We start from the raw sequence: 19,217 nt of genomic DNA on the forward strand, positions 1-19,217 counted from the left end.
AAATTCCTATGTGTAGTGATTTCCCACCACCAATCAAGGAGTTTTCAACTTAAAAATTCTTTTAATACATCTATATATTATTTGTTTGCATAGCCAAGTATTTTTTTAAAAGGCAAAACACAAAATAAAACAAAAAAGAAAGGAAAAATAACATTTATAGTAACTTGCTTTTAGGGAGCTTTGGTTTTTAAACATCTGTTTATGTTACCAAACATGTTTGCTAGAGTAAATTTATTTTTACTTTTTTATAGGTTAATAGTATATTATAAATGATAAGCAGTATCGATCCCTTCTAAGTACTTCCATTCTTTTCTATATAGTCTTAAAATCCTTCTTTATTAGCACTTGACTATAGTTATAACACTAAAATCAGATAATGTGTGGATCTCCCTATTTTTATTTCCATATTTGGGATATAGTGGCACAGGTAGAAATTGATTTGATATTCAGGGTTATTATTGCCAGTTAATATTGTTTTACTAGTGTTTTTTAGGTGTGAGGTCTGGCTAAAGACTAACATTTTCCTATATTAAAGATACTTACATCTAGAGTGCTTTCTTATAATGCTCTACTGTGAACTTGCCCAGCACTACAATTTCTTAAACCTGTGGTTAACATCCAGTCCCCAAACAATGAAAACAAATAAACCCCGATTTTTTCCACAGGGTTTCCTGGCTGGTTATTCCGAGGCTTTGCACGTGAAAACCTGTTCTCCCACGTGAATGGAATACTCAGTGTCAATGTGGAAGCCTGGTCAGTTGGAAAGTTGCAGTAAAATATTTCCCTCCTGTGTACAGCACTTCCCAAATTCTGAAGAGTCATGGTGTTAAAGAAAAGAAAAAAGTTTCCCTAGGTTTTGTTAATTTTGTTATTTGCTCTCCAGAGTGCATTACTATTCCAAATTTAGATTCTGGGGAAGGAATTCTTCAGTCATTAGAACTCAAACCATATTTACAGGTGAAAGTTATTCCTCTCTAAAATATCATGTGGAAATCTTATGCCCTATCATCAGTGACCTTAGAGATATTTCTTCAGATATACTTTTATTGTCATTTAATACTGATGATATAAATATAGTCTGGTCTAGATTTCTTGAAGACCAGGAATTATATTTTATTATCCTAAGGCACAAAAGGGTGTGTGTATGTGTGTGTGTGTGTATTGTTCACACTTTGGGGAATTTTAATGTATCTACTTCTTCTGTGGCCTATAGCATCAGGTCAACACAGAGGTAGACTGAGGATATCACTGAGTTTCTTAGTGTTTTGGGAGTGTTTCGTAGCCCTGAAGCTGCATGTTGTTTCAAAAATCGAAACTTACATAACATCCCCAACTAGGAAAAGTTAAACTGATAATGAATGATTACAATCTAGTATTTTATTTCTCAATATACTTTAACCTATAGTGACATATAAAGTTATCTCTTCTTTTCCCAGAGCCCCATTATTTATGGTGACCCTATTATATATTTCAACTTATACTTGTTTTCTCAGGACCATCAATGTTGCTATTATTTAAATTATTTTGCTATGAATATAAACTTTAAAAAAAAGAGTCTCGAGAAATTAGGAAGCATACAACCTGTTAGAATATAAATATTAAAAGCACAAGGGACTATTGTGATGGTTCATGGGTGAATTGGTGGTGGGAATTTTACGGGGACTACACCTGAAATGAGAAAACATGAGCCCATACATTGTGCAAAAATGAAAAATAATGTAAAATATATATATGTAAAATAAAATTCCATAACTAATGTTTATACCAAATTATTTTTAACGCATAATATGAACTGGTTTCAAGAAATATTTTAGATATATCTTGAGGCATCAGTAAAGATAGTAAAGGGATAAAAATATCCTATTTCTATTATGGTACAGAATAATTCAGTCACAGATATTTTACTTATGTACTGTATGTATTTTATTCTCCCACATAAAAATTTGATCATATAAAGGGGAATAGCAGCAGCTTATTTTTAGATTAAGGGCATATTGCAACCTGACTAAATTAATTACTTATTAGTCTAAATATTTTTGTTTAGGAGTTAATCTTAATATATCTTAATGTACATAGTCTGTTTAAAGGAACCAATTCTCTTAATCTCTTAGGCTGTCACTGTTTTGTGAAAATTGTGAAGATATTTGTTTATATGTGTGATGGATCTTTTTCTTATTCTTTAACATCAGGGTTAAGCAAATATTTATTCATTCTGAATATTTGAGCACCTGTTTTATACCAACCTAATTAATGATAATTTTTACAAATAGAGTGACTTTGACATTGTTCGAAACCTATTTCACAGTATATTTTGCAAAGATACCTCTTACTACATATATTTTAGGTAGGATTGCTATTTAAATTTAAATCATCTCTCTTCCATCATGATTGCATACCCTTAACCTCAATTTTATAATTAATTATACAACAAAATCTATTTAAAGTCCATTACAATTTGCAAAGCCAGCATATTTCACTTAATGCTCATGAAACCTTTGTGGGGAAAGTTATATTATCCCCATTTTAGAGTGAAGGACAAAGTTTAAAGAAATAAAGGGATCTTATCCAGGTAATATACCTACCATTGCCAAGTTAAGATCAGAGTTCCAATTCTTTAACCAAGTGTGACGTTCTTTTTATACAATAGCTGGCTTTATATATTTTAAAATAAGCAGTGCAATGGTAAACATCAGATAAAATTTTATACCACAACTAGATAAAATATGGCAAGACTCTGATTATTCAAGTTTTCAAATAAGTAAAGTGGCACAGTAAAAGAAATGTATTTTCTTAATTTTTACCCATTACAATTGACAGAAATGTTTATTAGCACTATACTTGTAAATACTTTTTATGTATCTATTTTATACTTTAGTAACTTGCATTTATGTGTTGTTTTGTAGTTAATAAAAGCAATTTCACATACATTATGCCATCCAATCCTTGAAAGAACAGTGTGGTACCATAGGAGTTATCTCAAAATTGAGAGATTATCTGAATGACTAGCTCAGAGTTCAGCCAGAAATTTTGATGCTGAATTCCATATAACTGCTTTGTGGAATTGTATGGTGGTAGGCTCACATCCTAAAACTTGGTTCTCAAATTCAGTAAACAATATACATATCACCAGAAAAAGTACCACCTCTACCAAATATGTTCTCCTTTCCTGTACCCTAAAATCATAAAACAGAGATGGCAGTACAGGCCTGCAAGCACATACTTAATCTCTAGTTCAACTCTGCATGTTCTATGAAGTGGAAATAATTTCTCAACACAAACATCATTGAACTTTACTTAATAGTAGTTGGTACATTTATTTGAACCATCAGATTTATATGCCAAAGACGGAAAGTGGTATTGTTACTTCTGTGATATAAGCAGAGCACATTATAACCAAAGGAAATTTTTTGAAAATGAAATTTCAAATGGCATTTAGATTAAGAACCAGTCTAATGAATCACCGGTGACTGAAAGCTGAAAATAAGCACAGCTATTCCAAGGAATGATAGATGATAGTGTGCGTGTGTGTGCGTGTATGTGTGTGTGTGTGTGTGTGTGTGTGTGTACAGCCTGTGCCAAAACCAAAGGGACCAGTGGTTTGGAGATGCGTCTAGCACTGCTTCAAGACTTGTGCTCCAAGGACATACATCTCTTGTTACTTTATTTGCAGCATTTGCCAGAAAATTATGGAGTGAACATTGGAACATTGGTATGGATTTTGAATGAAAACCAAAAAGTGCTTGAGGACCAGTAATTTTAGTATACTAGGAAATTAGACTGACAGCAATTCAATCATGAAAAACAATTTACTGATTTTGCATCAGTACATTTAGTATTTATTTATAGACTAATATTTCACAGATTATATTAATGATTAAATTTAGTAAGTTAGTTCCCCATTTCATTTTAATGCCTGGGTATCAAGTCCTATTGAATAATATTTGTTTCTTATCCCTGACTGTTAATTTAACTTAGGTGAAGTTAGGCTTTCTGTGACTTTGCTTTATAGCATATTGTTGCTGAATTATTCCCAAGTTATCTCTATTATTATACATATAATTCAGAGGTGGGAGTGAACACATTTGCCATCCATAGACATAGACTATCTGAAATAGACTTCTGAAACATGAAGACACTATTTCAAGTGATATTTTCATTATATTAATCAAAAGTTAAGATTTCTTTGGGTTTAATCCCTGTCCTTGAAAGAATGTCCTTATAAAATACTAAGATGAGTGAAATTTTTTTCACATTATAAGCAGCGAAATATTAACTAGTGTATTATGCTATTCACTGTTAAAAATACCCAACATTGTCTGAAATTAAAAACCCATTATTAAAACTGAGTTGGATTTTGTGTGTGCATGGCACATAGCCATTCAATTAACATATTTTTGCTCAGTATTTTAATTTATCTAAGTGCTGCTAGGTAATTAAAATATTAGAGTTCATTTAATTTTCTGCAATTACAACATATATCCTGCTGTAGAGAATAAACAAAAATAGGAGTGGACAAATTTTTAAGAGATACAGGTAATCTCTGGGAAGGCCAGTTCTTCTGATTATTGGTCTGAATTTAAACTTTTAATTTTTTTGAATGCTATCAATATAGTCTATATAATAATAGTTTATTATTTTGTGATGGCGTGTAGCATGATTATAGAGATGTATTAAGAATGGTGCAGAGTTACTGTAAATCAATTTTGTAATTGATTTGATTCCCATCTTCTGGGATGAGTGACATTGACTATAATGATGTTAAAAATATGTCTTTAATTTCTTCTGGAGATGGAGAAGTCCAAGTTTTCTAATACTTCAGGGCTTTGATGAAGATACCTTTTCTTTACCTCTGCATATTAGACACATATTCCACTTGGTCAAGTATAACCATCATGGAAATTGTTAAATAGATATTTAATGTGTGAAATTAGTTATAGCTATCTCCTCACAGTTTTAATATTACACATTCAATCATGTATTTGTATTATTTGGAAGGTATTTTTATAAATTTGACTTTGATGTTATTAGAATTCATTGTACTTTGACATCAGGCATCCTAAGATACAAAATTTTAGATCATGGAGATGCATGTTTATGTATTGTCACATACTCTAATTATAATGACTTCTGTTTACAGAAGGCTCACATGTCATTTAGCTGACTTTTATTTATGCAGTGACTGGTGTATGCTCATTTATCAAGTTTAATTACTCCACATTTTCACAAGGGATAGGATGAAAGTCTTTTCAAAGGCTTCACAAAAAATAATGCCCAAAATAACACTTTATTGAACTTGGCTATTTAGGAACTTAAACACTTCAGTAGACTAAAACATATGATATTATTTATTGGTGCTAAATTAATGATAATAAATTTGTTCCTTTATGGTTATATTGAACATTAGAACCAAAATACTTTTTTTCAATTACATAAGTAAATACCATGAATTTATCATTTTGTAGCTATGTCATGTGGCAATTAATATCTTGAATTACCTACTAGAAAACTAATCAAGGAAATCTTCTATGTTACTGAAACACTAGATTCTGAATATATTGGAAGGTAGTTTTTTGTGTATTGCTAATTTCATTAACAATATAGAAATGTGAGTTACAAAGACAAATTATAGTACTTAAGAAGTCAATATTTTTAAAACAGTAATTACATGAAAAGAAGAAGCAAATATGATTTAAAGCTACATATTTATATTTTAGAGTTTATGTTTTCTCTTTGAGCAAAAATCTTGTATTTTAGTAAGAGACAATTAATTTAGTGATAAGAAAACTGTAAAAAACTCTTTGATGTGAAGGAAGTGTAATTTTATCTGCAAATATGTACAAATATTACTTTAAATTATTGAATGTATTTTTTACACTTATATTTGCAATTTTTACTAGATATCTACAACACTATAACCAGAACTGGGGTGGGTGGGATTTAAGAAGCAAATTCTTTAACATTCAAATTATCAATGTCAAGGTAATGTTCATATTGAAAGCATCTGGCAAACTGTAATATTCCATCTTAAACCAATGAAAATTTGATTCTCATTCAAGATTGTCATCCTACAAAGCTTATAGGTGATTGAATGCTATTATTTGAAAGTAGTATTTTCATTATAAAGTGTGCTCATTATCATCACTGAAATATGTCAGAAACATTAACTTTCAGTTCTTTGCATATACGGAGCATGTTAGCAGAACTAGCATTCACCAGCTGTGTGCTGCATACATTTCATTAGGACATAGTGAAATGGTATTGATCCACTATGTGAGGACTTGGGGCTTGGGATCCAGAGGAGGATCCTAAGGAGTATAGTTCTTAAGACCAAAGTCAAGCTAGTGAATGATACAACAAATTGCCTCTTTTTTTTTTTTTTTTTGGTGTCTTTAGAATAGGATAGTTGTTTTCTCTTCCTTTTTTCATCATTTTTTAACTGTAAATGTCTTAAAGCAGCTCTCAGTTCAATGACCAATTTTTATTCTTCAAGTCCCACAAATATCTCAGTGTTTCTATTAATTTGTCTCTGTATTTCAAAATGGATCAACATTTAAGTCATTAGGCCTATTACAAATTATATGAAATTTTAGGGAGAAAGATTTATGAATGGCAATAATATTTATGAAATGCAATAATCTATTACTTAGCAGTCATTTCATTTTATTACAGTTTTTCTTTCAAGAAGAACTATATCATAGTACTAATGATAGAGTAGAAGAGGTGGGAGCCAATATTTCTGAATCGTATCCAGAACTTTAAACCAATGTTATCCTAATACAGGAAAAATATAAAAAGAAAAATAAGCTTGTTGAGATTTATAAGCAGTAAAAGTAAAATAGGAAAAAATTTCCCTTTACAAATTTTCTATATATTTAACTAACTAGTCTAGTAGAGTATTAGAAATATATACTCATTGCTAATAAGACTTTACATTTTAAAGTGTGCTCTTTTGAGAGAATATGAATTCCATGTGGAATAAATTTTAACAGAAAGTAGTATTTGCTAGTGCAATTTTTAATTTCCATCATTTTATAACATAAAATATACTGTTATATATATAATAACATTTTGAGAACATTTTAATATTGTAGTATGTATAACATTCTATAATCTTTTTAATATATTATGGAAAATAAAAAGGGAAGCAGCTACTAAGAAATTGAAGTATATGGATTTTTATGCCTGCAGGTTTTAAAAATTTATTTTATGTTACATTGCTTTTATTATATCTATATCTGCCATGTCTGTTATCTATATAAATTTCTCTACTTTTGACTCTCACAGATATCCAAACACATTGTCTCAACAGTTAGCTAAATATTTCACTATTAGGTTCTATGCATTACTCATTCTCTTAAATTTTTTCTGTCAAGATGCATGGGGAGAAAAATTTTCATTTATTTAATCTGATATTTTCAATGTAGTTATTCTCACATGAGTCACCCACTCTGGCCTTTCTTCCTATGCATATATGGAAGCACTACTGCCTTCCATTAATTTTTTTCAGATTTTTTTAGAATAATATTTTTACATCAAACAAATCAAAATTAGGGCCTCCCTGATGGCGCAAGGTGTTAAGTCTCAGCACTATGAAGCTGTCGGCAGCCATCGCAGCAGGAGTTTCATTCCTGGCCAGGGAGCTGGCCCACATGGTACAGCAGACCTTTCCTGTCTCAACCCCTACTCCCCTCAGCAGTGTATTTCAGTCCATCTGCCTGTTCTGCTCCCCCTGTTTCTGGTGAATCCTGTCACCCACCATACCTCTGGCCTGTACCCCAGCTCTTCTATGTGTAAATAAATAAAATTAATCTTTAAAAAAATCAAAATTAAAGCCTTGAAAATTTATGTTTACAAAATTAGGATTTTTTAAGTATCTTTCATGACCAGTAAAATTGAATACATTGTTATTTTGTTTATTACTCTTTTGTTAAAACTTATTTTTAATATTTAGCTTACTCACCACTACCTCCTAAAAATAAAACTTTTTGTTGAGTTATATCTCAGAATACCTCAAAATGTTATATATCAGTAATATAGCAACATGTTATATATCAATTATACCTCAAATTATTTGGAAGAGGTAATCACATACTATCAAAGAATAAAATATTTTCTTCAAATAACAAGAAAATATTTTATATCTTATTGTTCAGCTGATGAGGAGAATAATTTTGAAAGATAGTGATGTCTTCCAAAAGAGTAGAAAGGGAGACATTGAATCTAATATTTATCTCTCAGTTCAATGAATAAAATTTTAAGTAGCATCACTCAACAGTAGTCTGTTCCTTGGTATGGATAATCTTTGAGGGAAGGCAGGGTGGACTAACCCTGTTCTCTTTATACTTTTATGTGTATTTTTAGACTGATTTATTGAGCGGAGAAAGTAGTTCCCCTAGAGTCCGAAATGCATTTGTAACACATTTTTTCCAAGGATTCAGGTCACAACCTTTGCAATGCAAGTGTGTCATTATTCTTATGGTGTTTATAACCCTTTACTTTATAGATTGGCGAGATCATAGTTAAAGTAATTCATTCTCCACTTTAAAGCCATTACACTTTTCATTCTTCCTGTCGTACAGGTGACTTGGATTATTACTGGTTGGATCCTGCCACGTGGCATAGCCGGGAAACATCACCTATCAGTTCGGTAAGCGATGTGGGAAGTGAGTGAGTGGATTTCAGGGATAATGTGTCCTAGTCATTGTGTTTTGTCTTATGAGTGATAGGTAGTAATCTTATTCTGCTCCACTATACAATTTATGAGAGCAAACACTGATTTCATTTAAGACACTACGGTTTTGAAAACAGTTGTCACTGAATGATTTTAAAGTAAAAGCAATTATTGAATGTGTAAGAATTTATATTTTAAATGTTTAATTATTTTTCTTTTAGAACTATTTTTACAGGTATATTTAGTTGCTAACTACTTTTAGAATATTCACTGTGTAAGTTTCTACTAAAAATAAAATATAGTTGTAAATTAAAATTGTTTTAAGTAAAGGAGAGATTCCCATAGTTATAAGGAATTCTTTTAACTGAGGAAGTCACATTATGTTACAACCAATAATTATGTGATTAAAGGAAAGAAAATGTTTTTTTTAAAAAACTTCATTCATGTTTTAATAGCATCCCGTAACGTGGCAACCATCTAAAGAGGGAGACCGACTAATTGGACGTGTTATTCTTAACAAGAGAACAACTATGCCCAAAGAATCAGGTGCATTACTGGGTCTGAAAGTAAGTATGTTGGTTTAAAGTGTTTCTTAAAAGGTAAATTACAAAATGAATGGACTGCATTTTGCAAAATTTCTAACAGAGATTTTTAAATATCCTCTTCTCTTCTCCAAAATAAAGTCCATTTAGTGAATATATCTTGTTAATATATTAATTTCTTATGGTAGATTTAGTCTTTTTATGTGAGTTAATATTTTTAAATAATTTTATTAATATGACATCCAGTTATAATAGGAAAATGCAATAAAATATAGGAAAACTAATGACCTTTTATATGAATGTAATGTTTTGGGATGATTTTTGTATTAGAATAGTTTTAATGAATGTTAGTAAAGTTAAATAATGTGTACCTCATAATTTTATTATTTCTTGACAAGCACCCATAAAACATTAAAGACACTGTTTCCTAAGTGCAATAGAATTGATGGTAGTTCCAAAAGAGTAAAATGTCTCTTAAAAATATTGACTTCTCAAATATATAATGAAAAGTTAATAGATTTCAGGATATTGTTTCATTGTAAGAATATCTATTTATCTTGTTTTATTATGTGTGTGCATGTGTATATGTTCTGAATCATGAGGCTTTATTTGCATTCAGAAACTTACAGTAACATTCAAAGATACAACTTTAAATTTATTATTAACCAAGATTATATTACACTTGTAGCATAGTTTGATCACTTCAAAACCATTGACTATTAAAGTTTTTTCCCAGTTAATGTATTAATAGTGTCACCTAATTCATTATCATTAATTTCTCTTGCTATGAAATAATTCCAATATCTCCACTAGTAAATTGTTCCTAAGAATTATGGGCCAATTTTGGAGAATCTCGCTCCTACTTTTAATTATAGTTTTCCCCCTGCATTGGGAAAAATTAAACTTAGAATACAATACGTTCAGAATTATTTAATTTTAATTATGTGATAAAGCCAGGGGAAATGTTAATTATTGAGAAATGTAACTCCAACATTAAGTTCGATTCCAACACATATATTTCAAATGAGAAGTTCATTTACATGGTCAGTAACAGCGAGAAACTTAGACCATTACTGTTTGCACCATGGTGAATTGCTTCCCCAATATAGCCTGTTCTTTTCTTGAATCTTCATATCCTTCTGCTAAAAATATACAAAAGATCAAGGTGTATTGTGACAATTGGACAATATCTGTAAATAGTGTCAAACACTTGCTATTTGGTAGTTAAGTGGTTAACATCTGGCTCTTGTCTTCCCTGGGTTTGTTCTTCATAGTGCCGTCTTTTGTTAGGTTAGTATAAGTAATCAGTACCTAAACTTCCTTAGGACATATGGTCATTTCTAATATAGTGAGATGATGTTTCTTTTCAAAACTATCCTGCAAAGCTCCTTTAATCAGAAATCTGTTTCACTTCAGTGCCCCTTCATTCAGTACTAAATATATCATAAAAATTTGTGGGAATAGTTCCTTAACATGTTTCAGTTTGGGGGTGGGTGAGTGAAGCATGTGCACATATGGAGGAGTAAAATGTAACCCCATGATATATGGACATGTCAATGACTGGCAAGTTTAATTAAACAAAAATGAGTCTTGGGAACTTATAAATTTATAAATTATCCAGGTTGTTGGAGGAAAAATGACTGACTTAGGACGCCTTGGTGCCTTCATCACCAAAGTAAAGAAGGGTAGCCTTGCAGATGTAGTTGGACATTTAAGAGCAGGTAATGTTTCTTTTTTAGTATTTCCGTAGTGTACTCTGTGTTTGAGTTGTTGATTTACAATTCAGGGTAAGTTATATATGTCAATTAAGTAAATAATGTATTAATGCATGAATAAGGATGATTTTCCTGATATGAATACTTAATGGTTGCAAAAATACGTAATCTATTAATAACAGTTTTGATACAGTAAGAATAGGAATCTTTTATTTTTATGTAAAAATAAATGATTAATGCTGAAGGAATACTAATTTTTGTATATAGCCTCATAATGTTGCTATAAAAATCTAAAACAATTTAGCCTTATAAAAAATACTAGTCGTTAATTCTTTATGTTTTAAACAACAGTAATTATTAAATTTTCCATAGTGGTACTGAAAAATTCAGTAGCCATGTTTTTCATAAATGCAATCATAGTCCAATACTTTACACAGACGATGTCATTGTTTGTTCATTTAAATGTGACATATACTGATGCAGTAGTATGACTTTTGATATTAGGAAATTTACATTATGTTGCTCTGATGCCTTAATATCACATGATGAAATAATTTATTGTATTCAAATATACTATAGTAGCAACAACTTTAAAATATAATTTTGTGGATTGTCTACTTTTCATTTTATTTAATATCATATAAATATTTTTTCAGCTTATTTCAGGAGTTAGTGGAAGTCTTTGGTTAGCATGTATGTTTATGAATTAGCCAGACAATTGTAAAGAAAACAGCATAGGCTGAATGTAGAACTGAGGATTCATAACCATAGCACAGGGGAAAGAAGACATAGAGGAAAATCCTGGGCTATATTTTCAATTTTTACACCTTAAGTTTTTTAATTATAACCTAAAATTTATATAATAAGGTAATATTACTTAATTGCATTATAAATTGAACTATAAATAAATAAATTAGGAATAATCAAGAAAATAACTGTCAAAAGAGGACTATAAGGCTTCTTTCCAAACAATTTCAGTGACAAAGATTTGAAAACATAAATCAATACATGTAAAAATTTGTAATTAATGAGACCTTTAGAAAAATATTTTATGACTGTTAACAATATTTTTGTTGTAATTAATTACCCCAAATCATTCTAAATCATTTAAGTTTTTCTTTAATAGACACTTGTTATGCAGGTGTTATAGAGAGGAATAAATCCAAATCAAGAATTTTTCTCCATCTATTATGCATATATGTGACTTTGAAGATGTGTAAATGTATAGTACACTGTTGTCTGTTATCAGGAATATGTTATGATTTAATAAGAAAGTAATCAGGAGTTACCATCTCAATAAACAGAATATTCGCTTGTGTAATGGTTTAAAAAGTATAAGAATCCTTGGTTAACTACTCTAACATAACTTTAACTACATAAATCTGAATTTGCAGATCAAGTTATATGTATGATTTTTTCTTTTTTCTTTGTGTTTTAATAGATTACTTAAGAAAATGAAAGAATGGATTTTTCTATATAACAATTAGTGATTAATTTCATCGACAGCCATAAATACCTAGAGCCTGAGAAACTTTAAAATGCTAGAAGCTCAATTTCTATAACTGTAAAACATACAGTGTACTTTTAATTTTAAGCAGTTGCTGGATTTGAAAGTGTTTAAATATTAATAAATTACATGATATTCTGTCTGATTCACATTATACTCCAGCAACTTTTTTTCCTTCTATCTGTATATAAGCACCATTGGTCTATAATATTACAGTGCTATGTTTTTTATTAGTGTGCCTTTGTTCAACATTTGTGATCTCGTTTTAATCTTGCCATAGCTTTCTCTAATACAGCTGTCCCATAAATCCTTGCACTTCGCTGTTACTTGATTTAGTCATCAAAACACAGAATTGATATAAACTCTCCCTACTAAGACTCTGCAGTGTCTCCCAGTCATTGTTTGTGCAAGTGAAAACTCTGTAGTTTTGTCTTCTACTCTTCTGACAATTCCTTCCACACTGCCATTACTATTCACTTTACCCCCCAGAACTAGGCAGTCTACCTGTAGGTCCCTTGCACTCTGTATCCCACCTACCAGAACTGGTCAGTCTACCTGGTCACTTTCTGCTCTTGTGCTCTACCTGTTAAGTCTTTTCCATCCTTCAAAACTCATCGAACGTTTCCTTCATTCTGAAGTGTTTCCTGTTATCTCCCTGGTGCAGTGATTACTACCTGTCTCTACTTCTGTTTCTCAGATATACTCTTATTGCAAATACCATATTTCATTAAAGGTATTTGTTTTGATATAATTTCTCCCCCACCAACTTTAAGCACAGAAACAAGTCTTTTTTCTTTCATGTCTGTATCATCATAATCTATATCCTTACCTGACAGATTATCCAAAGATAAATGGATATTGTTAAAAGAGACCATCTTCTGCTTTATCACTTACTGATATGTAAATAAATAAGTACATGTGTCAAGTTAATTTGATATTAAACATTATACTTCCAGGTTGCTGTGTATAAAGAGGACAATTTTATATTGCAGTGTTTTTGCACAATGTTGATTGCAACTCATTACTGGGTAGTAAAACTGATTTAATGATTTGCATTCATCATTTAAAAAAAATCAAGTAAAACATAATGTAATAGAAAATGTAGGGTAAGTATTTCTTAAATTTATTTCATATACCCCCCACACATATGCACATGCATATATACATTCACACGATGTAAATTTTATTTCTTTTCTTGGGCAAAAAAAATTTGAAATACTCCTAATATATTTTAAATTTATAATTCTTTTGGATTTATTTTTATAATCAAGTATATTCATTACCTATTTGAGAAACTTTGCTGAGTAATTTCTTAGGTCAAACATTTAGATAACTACACTCCTTTGCTGGACCAAAAGAGCATCATGTGCTTTTAAAATACCTACTTTTTACTTTGAGTAAGCACACACTTAGGGAAAAAAGGACCATGTTAAAATAGTCTTAGAAAAAACTGATTTTCTTTTTTGAAAATTACCTAGGAAAAAATAAAGATTTTTTTTGTTTGTTTATAGTCAGCTTTAAAATATATAGTAATGATAGTGATCCGTTAGTTCAACACATTGTTTACTCAGGTACTAATCTATTATAGGTACTGAAAACAACAAAAATAAACAGAAGCACAAAAATAAATGAACAGCTCAGTGTCATGGAAACTGGGATAGTTCAAAAGAGCCTGCCATTGTACATTGAAGGGTACTGGGAATCTAAAGCTGCTCCAAGTATTTATGAAAAAAAATATTTTTTCCCAAATGATCTATGGTGAAAACTCTAGTTAAAATAACTAAATTTTTAGCTCGTATTTTAACATCATATTACTCTCCTTAATTTCAGAATACTTAACAAACTAACAAGTACTATAACTTTTTTTTATTATTTTATATAACATATATAAAATGCGTGTGTTTGAAACATCTGGAAGTGGGTTAACTGTCATGCAACAGTTTTACATCTGCTTGCTTTGTAACTTTGCCATAGCTACCTGTGTTACCCTATGGGTATGAATTCAAAGCCTTTCATGCATTTTTATTCTGTTATGCATCTGGTGAAAACAATGAAGCATGACTTATAGTTGGAAAATTCATGTTAACAAATGTTAACTGCTATTTCTACCAATAATAAAGCAGGATTTATTCAGAGTATAAGAATCTTTCACATATAGAGCCGCCTACATTTATTATATGGAGGGCATGCTGCTAATTATTATTTTTTAAATGTTTCCAAATAGGCTGTGCTAATTCCATCCCATAGCATGAGATTATTTTTATATTATTTCTGGTATATCTCAAAAAAGATAAAAGATAGTTTTGTATTGTACTGTTTCCAGTGACTAGTAATAGTCTATGGGGGAAAGAAAAAGAAAAAGAAAAGAAAAAAAGGGGAAAAAAAAGTGTTTACAAGGGCCATTTAGTTAACATATGGCAATCAATTTTCTTTTGAGAGCAGAAGGTAGACAATTAAACTATTTGTATATGTTTTGCATATCTTTGTTAAAAAAGAGAAAAGATAAGAAAAATAAACAGAATATATAAGATAAAAAAATACCCTTTTTTTTAAATTCAAGGGGATGAAGTTCTAGAATGGAATGGTAAACCCCTGCCGGGAGCTACAAATGAAGAAGTTTACAACATTATTTTAGAATCAAAATCAGAACCTCAAGTTGAAATTATTGTTTCAAGGCCTATTGGGTAAGGCTAAAAAAACTTACTTCTTAAGTTTAGTAAATTACATGTATTAGCAGGGTTTAAAAAGAAGTATATACATTCATACAGTACATGTTAACATGGATAGTTTTTTCTTCAATTATGAGCATACATTTTAGATTTTTAAATTTTAATTTTTTAAACTTGCATACTAGATTTTCTTCACTACATTTTAGAAGCTCCACAATTCAATAATGATCAACAAGTACTAATATGTATTTTTTTCAGAAGTGAAATAAAGTAAAAACTTTTCTTCTAATGTCAGAACTTGTTTATTTTTAGTAACTGATTTAATGAGTAGTATTTCCTTAAGGGGATCACAAATTCATTTTTCTGTCATATTTAAAATAGTAGTGATTTCATATGTTTACATGAACATTTATTATTCTACTTAAAATAGAATATTTTCCTATATTGTTACCCATGGATAATTACAACTTTTATTTAAAATCAACGAGGTATGAAATATTCAATATTTTAGTTGGTGATAATAATGTTATATTTTTAAAATTTCAATTTCCAGCACAATTTAATTATCTATAGCAAGTGGGATACTTTTTATATCTGTGTAGATTTCCCCATAATATTAGCTTCTCCTGACCAACCCAATAAGTTCAGAATGTTCATTTTGCCACTCTTTAATTTTTTGGAAGGCATTTTGAACCGTTTCATTATAATTGACTAAATGTTTGAAAGTATTATTGGAAATAATTCCCTTTTTTCCTTATATTCCAAAATATTATGGAACCATTTATTCAACACTCTTTATATTGAAAAAGTAGTAACCTTAGATGTTTTGTTATCCTGATGAATATCTATAAATGTAAAACCCAGCAGAAATTATAATTATCCTAATTTTCAAAGAACTAACAATACATGTATCATATATTCCCCAGAATAATATTAATATATACATATATAAAACTGTTAAATAAAGGAAAAATTATAGCCAATTTAAGTGTTGATTATTAAGAGTAAACATTAAAGATATTTGCCAGAAATACTGTACATTCCATGCAGATTTTTAAAAGTAACAACACCATGCAGTTGATGCTAGCTTTACATGATGTGTTCTAGTGCTGAGGTAAATGTAAGGCTGGAAAAGAGGTAAGTAAATTGGAAAAAGAGTCAAAGATATAAAAATTAGAATTTAAAATCTAGTATTATACACATTGCCAATTCCTTCAGATATATAGTGGTTTAAAAGTAATCTACTAAAATATCAGTGTTTCATACTAACTTTAACAAATAACAGACAATTAAAGTGGACTGGAATAACATTTTTATTATTTTCACTCTTGCATGAAAATAATTTTAAAAATCGTTATCTTTAGAATTAGCCTTAACCTGTCATGAATGATGGCATTCAAAGCAATATGGAATCCAAAGATTATATTTAAATAAGCATCAAAGTTGGCATTAGCTTTCTAGTTAATGGAAAATTTACTAGATTCTGTGGAAGAAAAATTCTAGCTCTAGTTCTATGATTAATTTAAGCAGAAAATAAGTATTTATTCATAGTTTAGTAACATAGTGATTCTAAGAATCTTTGACCAATATGGTCTAAGACATTTAATCATTTTGAGAGAGTGACTAATTTTGCCAGTCCAAATACCATCTTTTTGCTTGTTGTTGTTATTAAAACTGTTCTAGCACCTCACTTGTGAATAGAATTAAGACAACGTGTGTAAATGTCATGTGGAAATTTGTGCTAATATATTACTGAAGCAATTGCCATTAAATAAATTTAGATTTAACATCAATCACTTAAAAATATTTTATACAACTTTTCCATAATCTCCTTTCACAGACACAGTAAAATACAAAATTTGTACCTGTTTTTAGAATGCCAAATTCTAATTTTCATTATTGACTTTGAAGCTGATTTTCAAACAAGTTACTATCTAAAAAATTTGATTTTGAATTTTAAAAAATTTACTTTATTGGCCTTGATGAAATCAGAAGAAGTTAATGAAAGATATTTGGTTACTTGTGTCTTACATATTCTAAATTAATCTCTTAATTATTATATATTATTATATGCAAATTATTAACTATGCCAAAGTATGTTTTATAAAATATACAAAACAGGATATACCTTTATTTATAGAAGTATAAATTGTAGATGGTTATGAAAATACACAAAAAAGTACAAAATGTGAAATCAAGGAAATAGAGAAAATTTTTTATTTTGATTCACCCAGAAATGTAAGAATTTCAAAATGAAGTTAGGTTTCAAGGTAAGTGATTAGAAATTCTTAAATATTATTCTGATAATTCTGCCAGTATTATCTAACTCCAGTCTGCTTTAATATGTCATGTTAATACCTGCATATCGTTAATCTCCTTAAATTGATGCAAAAATACCTTGGAAAACAAGAGGTAAAGTAGTTTCGCACAGTCTAATTCCCAAACCAGACTGATCCAGGGTTTTTAAGATCACAGTGTTCATGGTTAAGCTGAGGTAATATTATTATTTATTCAGAATAATTTGCAAGTGTGACAGGAATGGGTGTTCTCACAAGTCACCTTCTAATCATGTAGTAAATGACCATATATTTAGCTAACCTCAGTATAGAGATATTAATCTCTATATAGGGCTATATATGTGTATATGAATTATATATTCACATATATAAACAATTTTGGCTTTTTTGTTGCAAGCTTGAATCATTTTTAATTTCCAAAGCAACTCATCCTTTTCATTTTATTAACTTTGCCCATGATCTTCACCACATTATTTTATTATAAAGATATGTTTTCATTCCTTTCATTCAGTAAACTCTTTCAGATGTGTTTGTAAAGCATATTACTGATTTCTAAAATATGTGTCATTTTGATTTTCTAGATTTGAAGTAAGATATTACCTTTAACATATTTTATTGCCAAAACCTGCTGTTTTGGTAGTAAAAATATTGTGGTAATTTTTGCCACAATATTAGCCTGATTGTTGTCATGTTACAGTGTTTTGCTATTAAATATATTAAAAATTTATTGCAGTTTTTTTGTGTGTGTGTGGTGTTTGACATTCATGCATATTAGTAATTGCCTGAATAGTAACTCCTGTCCATTCCCACACCTGTAAAAACCCAAAAGGATTTTTCACACCACTGAAATAAAATGTGGAGGCGATTGCCTCAAGCAGAATAGTTTGGCTAATAGAATTTTCACCATACCCTGTTTCTTTTAGTGACATTCCACGGATTCCTGAGAGCTCCCATCCTCCACTGGAGTCCAGTGAGTATAAATAAGATTTGTTATTACTAAATGTGTTGAATGAAAATGAAAAATAAAGATTCACCAATTCCCATATTTATTTGATATAAATGAATTGGTATTGCTATACTAAGGGAGTATCTAATTACATAAAAACTTGGTAACCATGGCAATCATTAGGAACACACGGAAATTCTGCTTTGCACCAAGATTATTTTCCTACTCTTTTTTGGCCTTAAAGTCTTCACTAGATGTGGTACATATACACAATGGATTATTACTCAGCAATCAAAAATGATAACCTTATGCAATTTGCAGCAACATGGATGGCGCTGGAAGGGATCATGTTCAGCGAAATAAGCCAGAAAGACAAAGAAAGATACCAGATGGTCTCACTCATAGCAGGAATTTAGAAAACCTAAATAAGTGACCAGGAAAAAGACTAATTATAATAAAGTAAAAATCAAATCAACAAGCAACTATAAACCAGAGACATACTACGGGGCGGGGGGGAATAGGGAGAGGAGGAGGGAGTAGGGTCAAAATAAGAGGGGTGGGAATTGTATGGGGACTATAACCAAGATGAAAATGCATGCATTGTGCAAAAATGAAAAATGATGTAAAAATATATAAAATAAAATAAAAAAATTTACAATATAAAAAAATAAATTAGATACAAATTTGTCTTGAAAAATAATTATAATATCTTTTTTCCTAGAGAGAGAGAGAAAATTCAATGAATTGCTATGTTGAAATTAGGCAATATAATTTGCAATATTTATCTTCCAGTGATGTTTTATTGGGCTATTAAGACTTAAACTTAAGGGCCTCCCCGGTGGTGCAGCGGTTGAGCGCTGGGTTGCAAAG

General features: G+C 30.0%; 1 protein-coding gene across 22 annotated transcripts in view; it reads left to right on the plus strand.

The window, feature by feature from the left end:
- The window catches only part of RIMS1 (regulating synaptic membrane exocytosis 1), a 461,872-nt gene that overhangs the window by 285,614 nt on the left and 157,041 nt on the right, over window positions 1-19,217 (plus strand). For 18 of the 22 annotated variants that reach the window (XM_054698919.1, XM_054698915.1, XM_054698921.1 and 15 more), the window contains 5 exons: window positions 8,580-8,647; window positions 9,127-9,237; window positions 10,835-10,934; window positions 14,996-15,119; window positions 18,325-18,371. In XM_054698919.1, coding sequence (XP_054554894.1) covers window positions 8,580-8,647; window positions 9,127-9,237; window positions 10,835-10,934; window positions 14,996-15,119; window positions 18,325-18,371 — 450 coding nt within the window. Of the gene's footprint in view, window positions 1-665; window positions 754-8,579; window positions 8,648-9,126; window positions 9,238-10,834; window positions 10,935-14,995; window positions 15,120-18,324; window positions 18,372-19,217 lie in introns of those variants that run through there. The other 4 variants (XM_054698917.1, XM_054698920.1, XM_054698918.1 and 1 more) reach the window with 1 other exon arrangement.

This window comes from Talpa occidentalis, unplaced genomic scaffold, assembly GCF_014898055.3.
Source record: "Talpa occidentalis isolate TD23 unplaced genomic scaffold, MPIMG_talOcc4v2.1 talOcc4.2, whole genome shotgun sequence".
Classification (NCBI taxonomy): domain Eukaryota; kingdom Metazoa; phylum Chordata; class Mammalia; order Eulipotyphla; family Talpidae; genus Talpa; species Talpa occidentalis.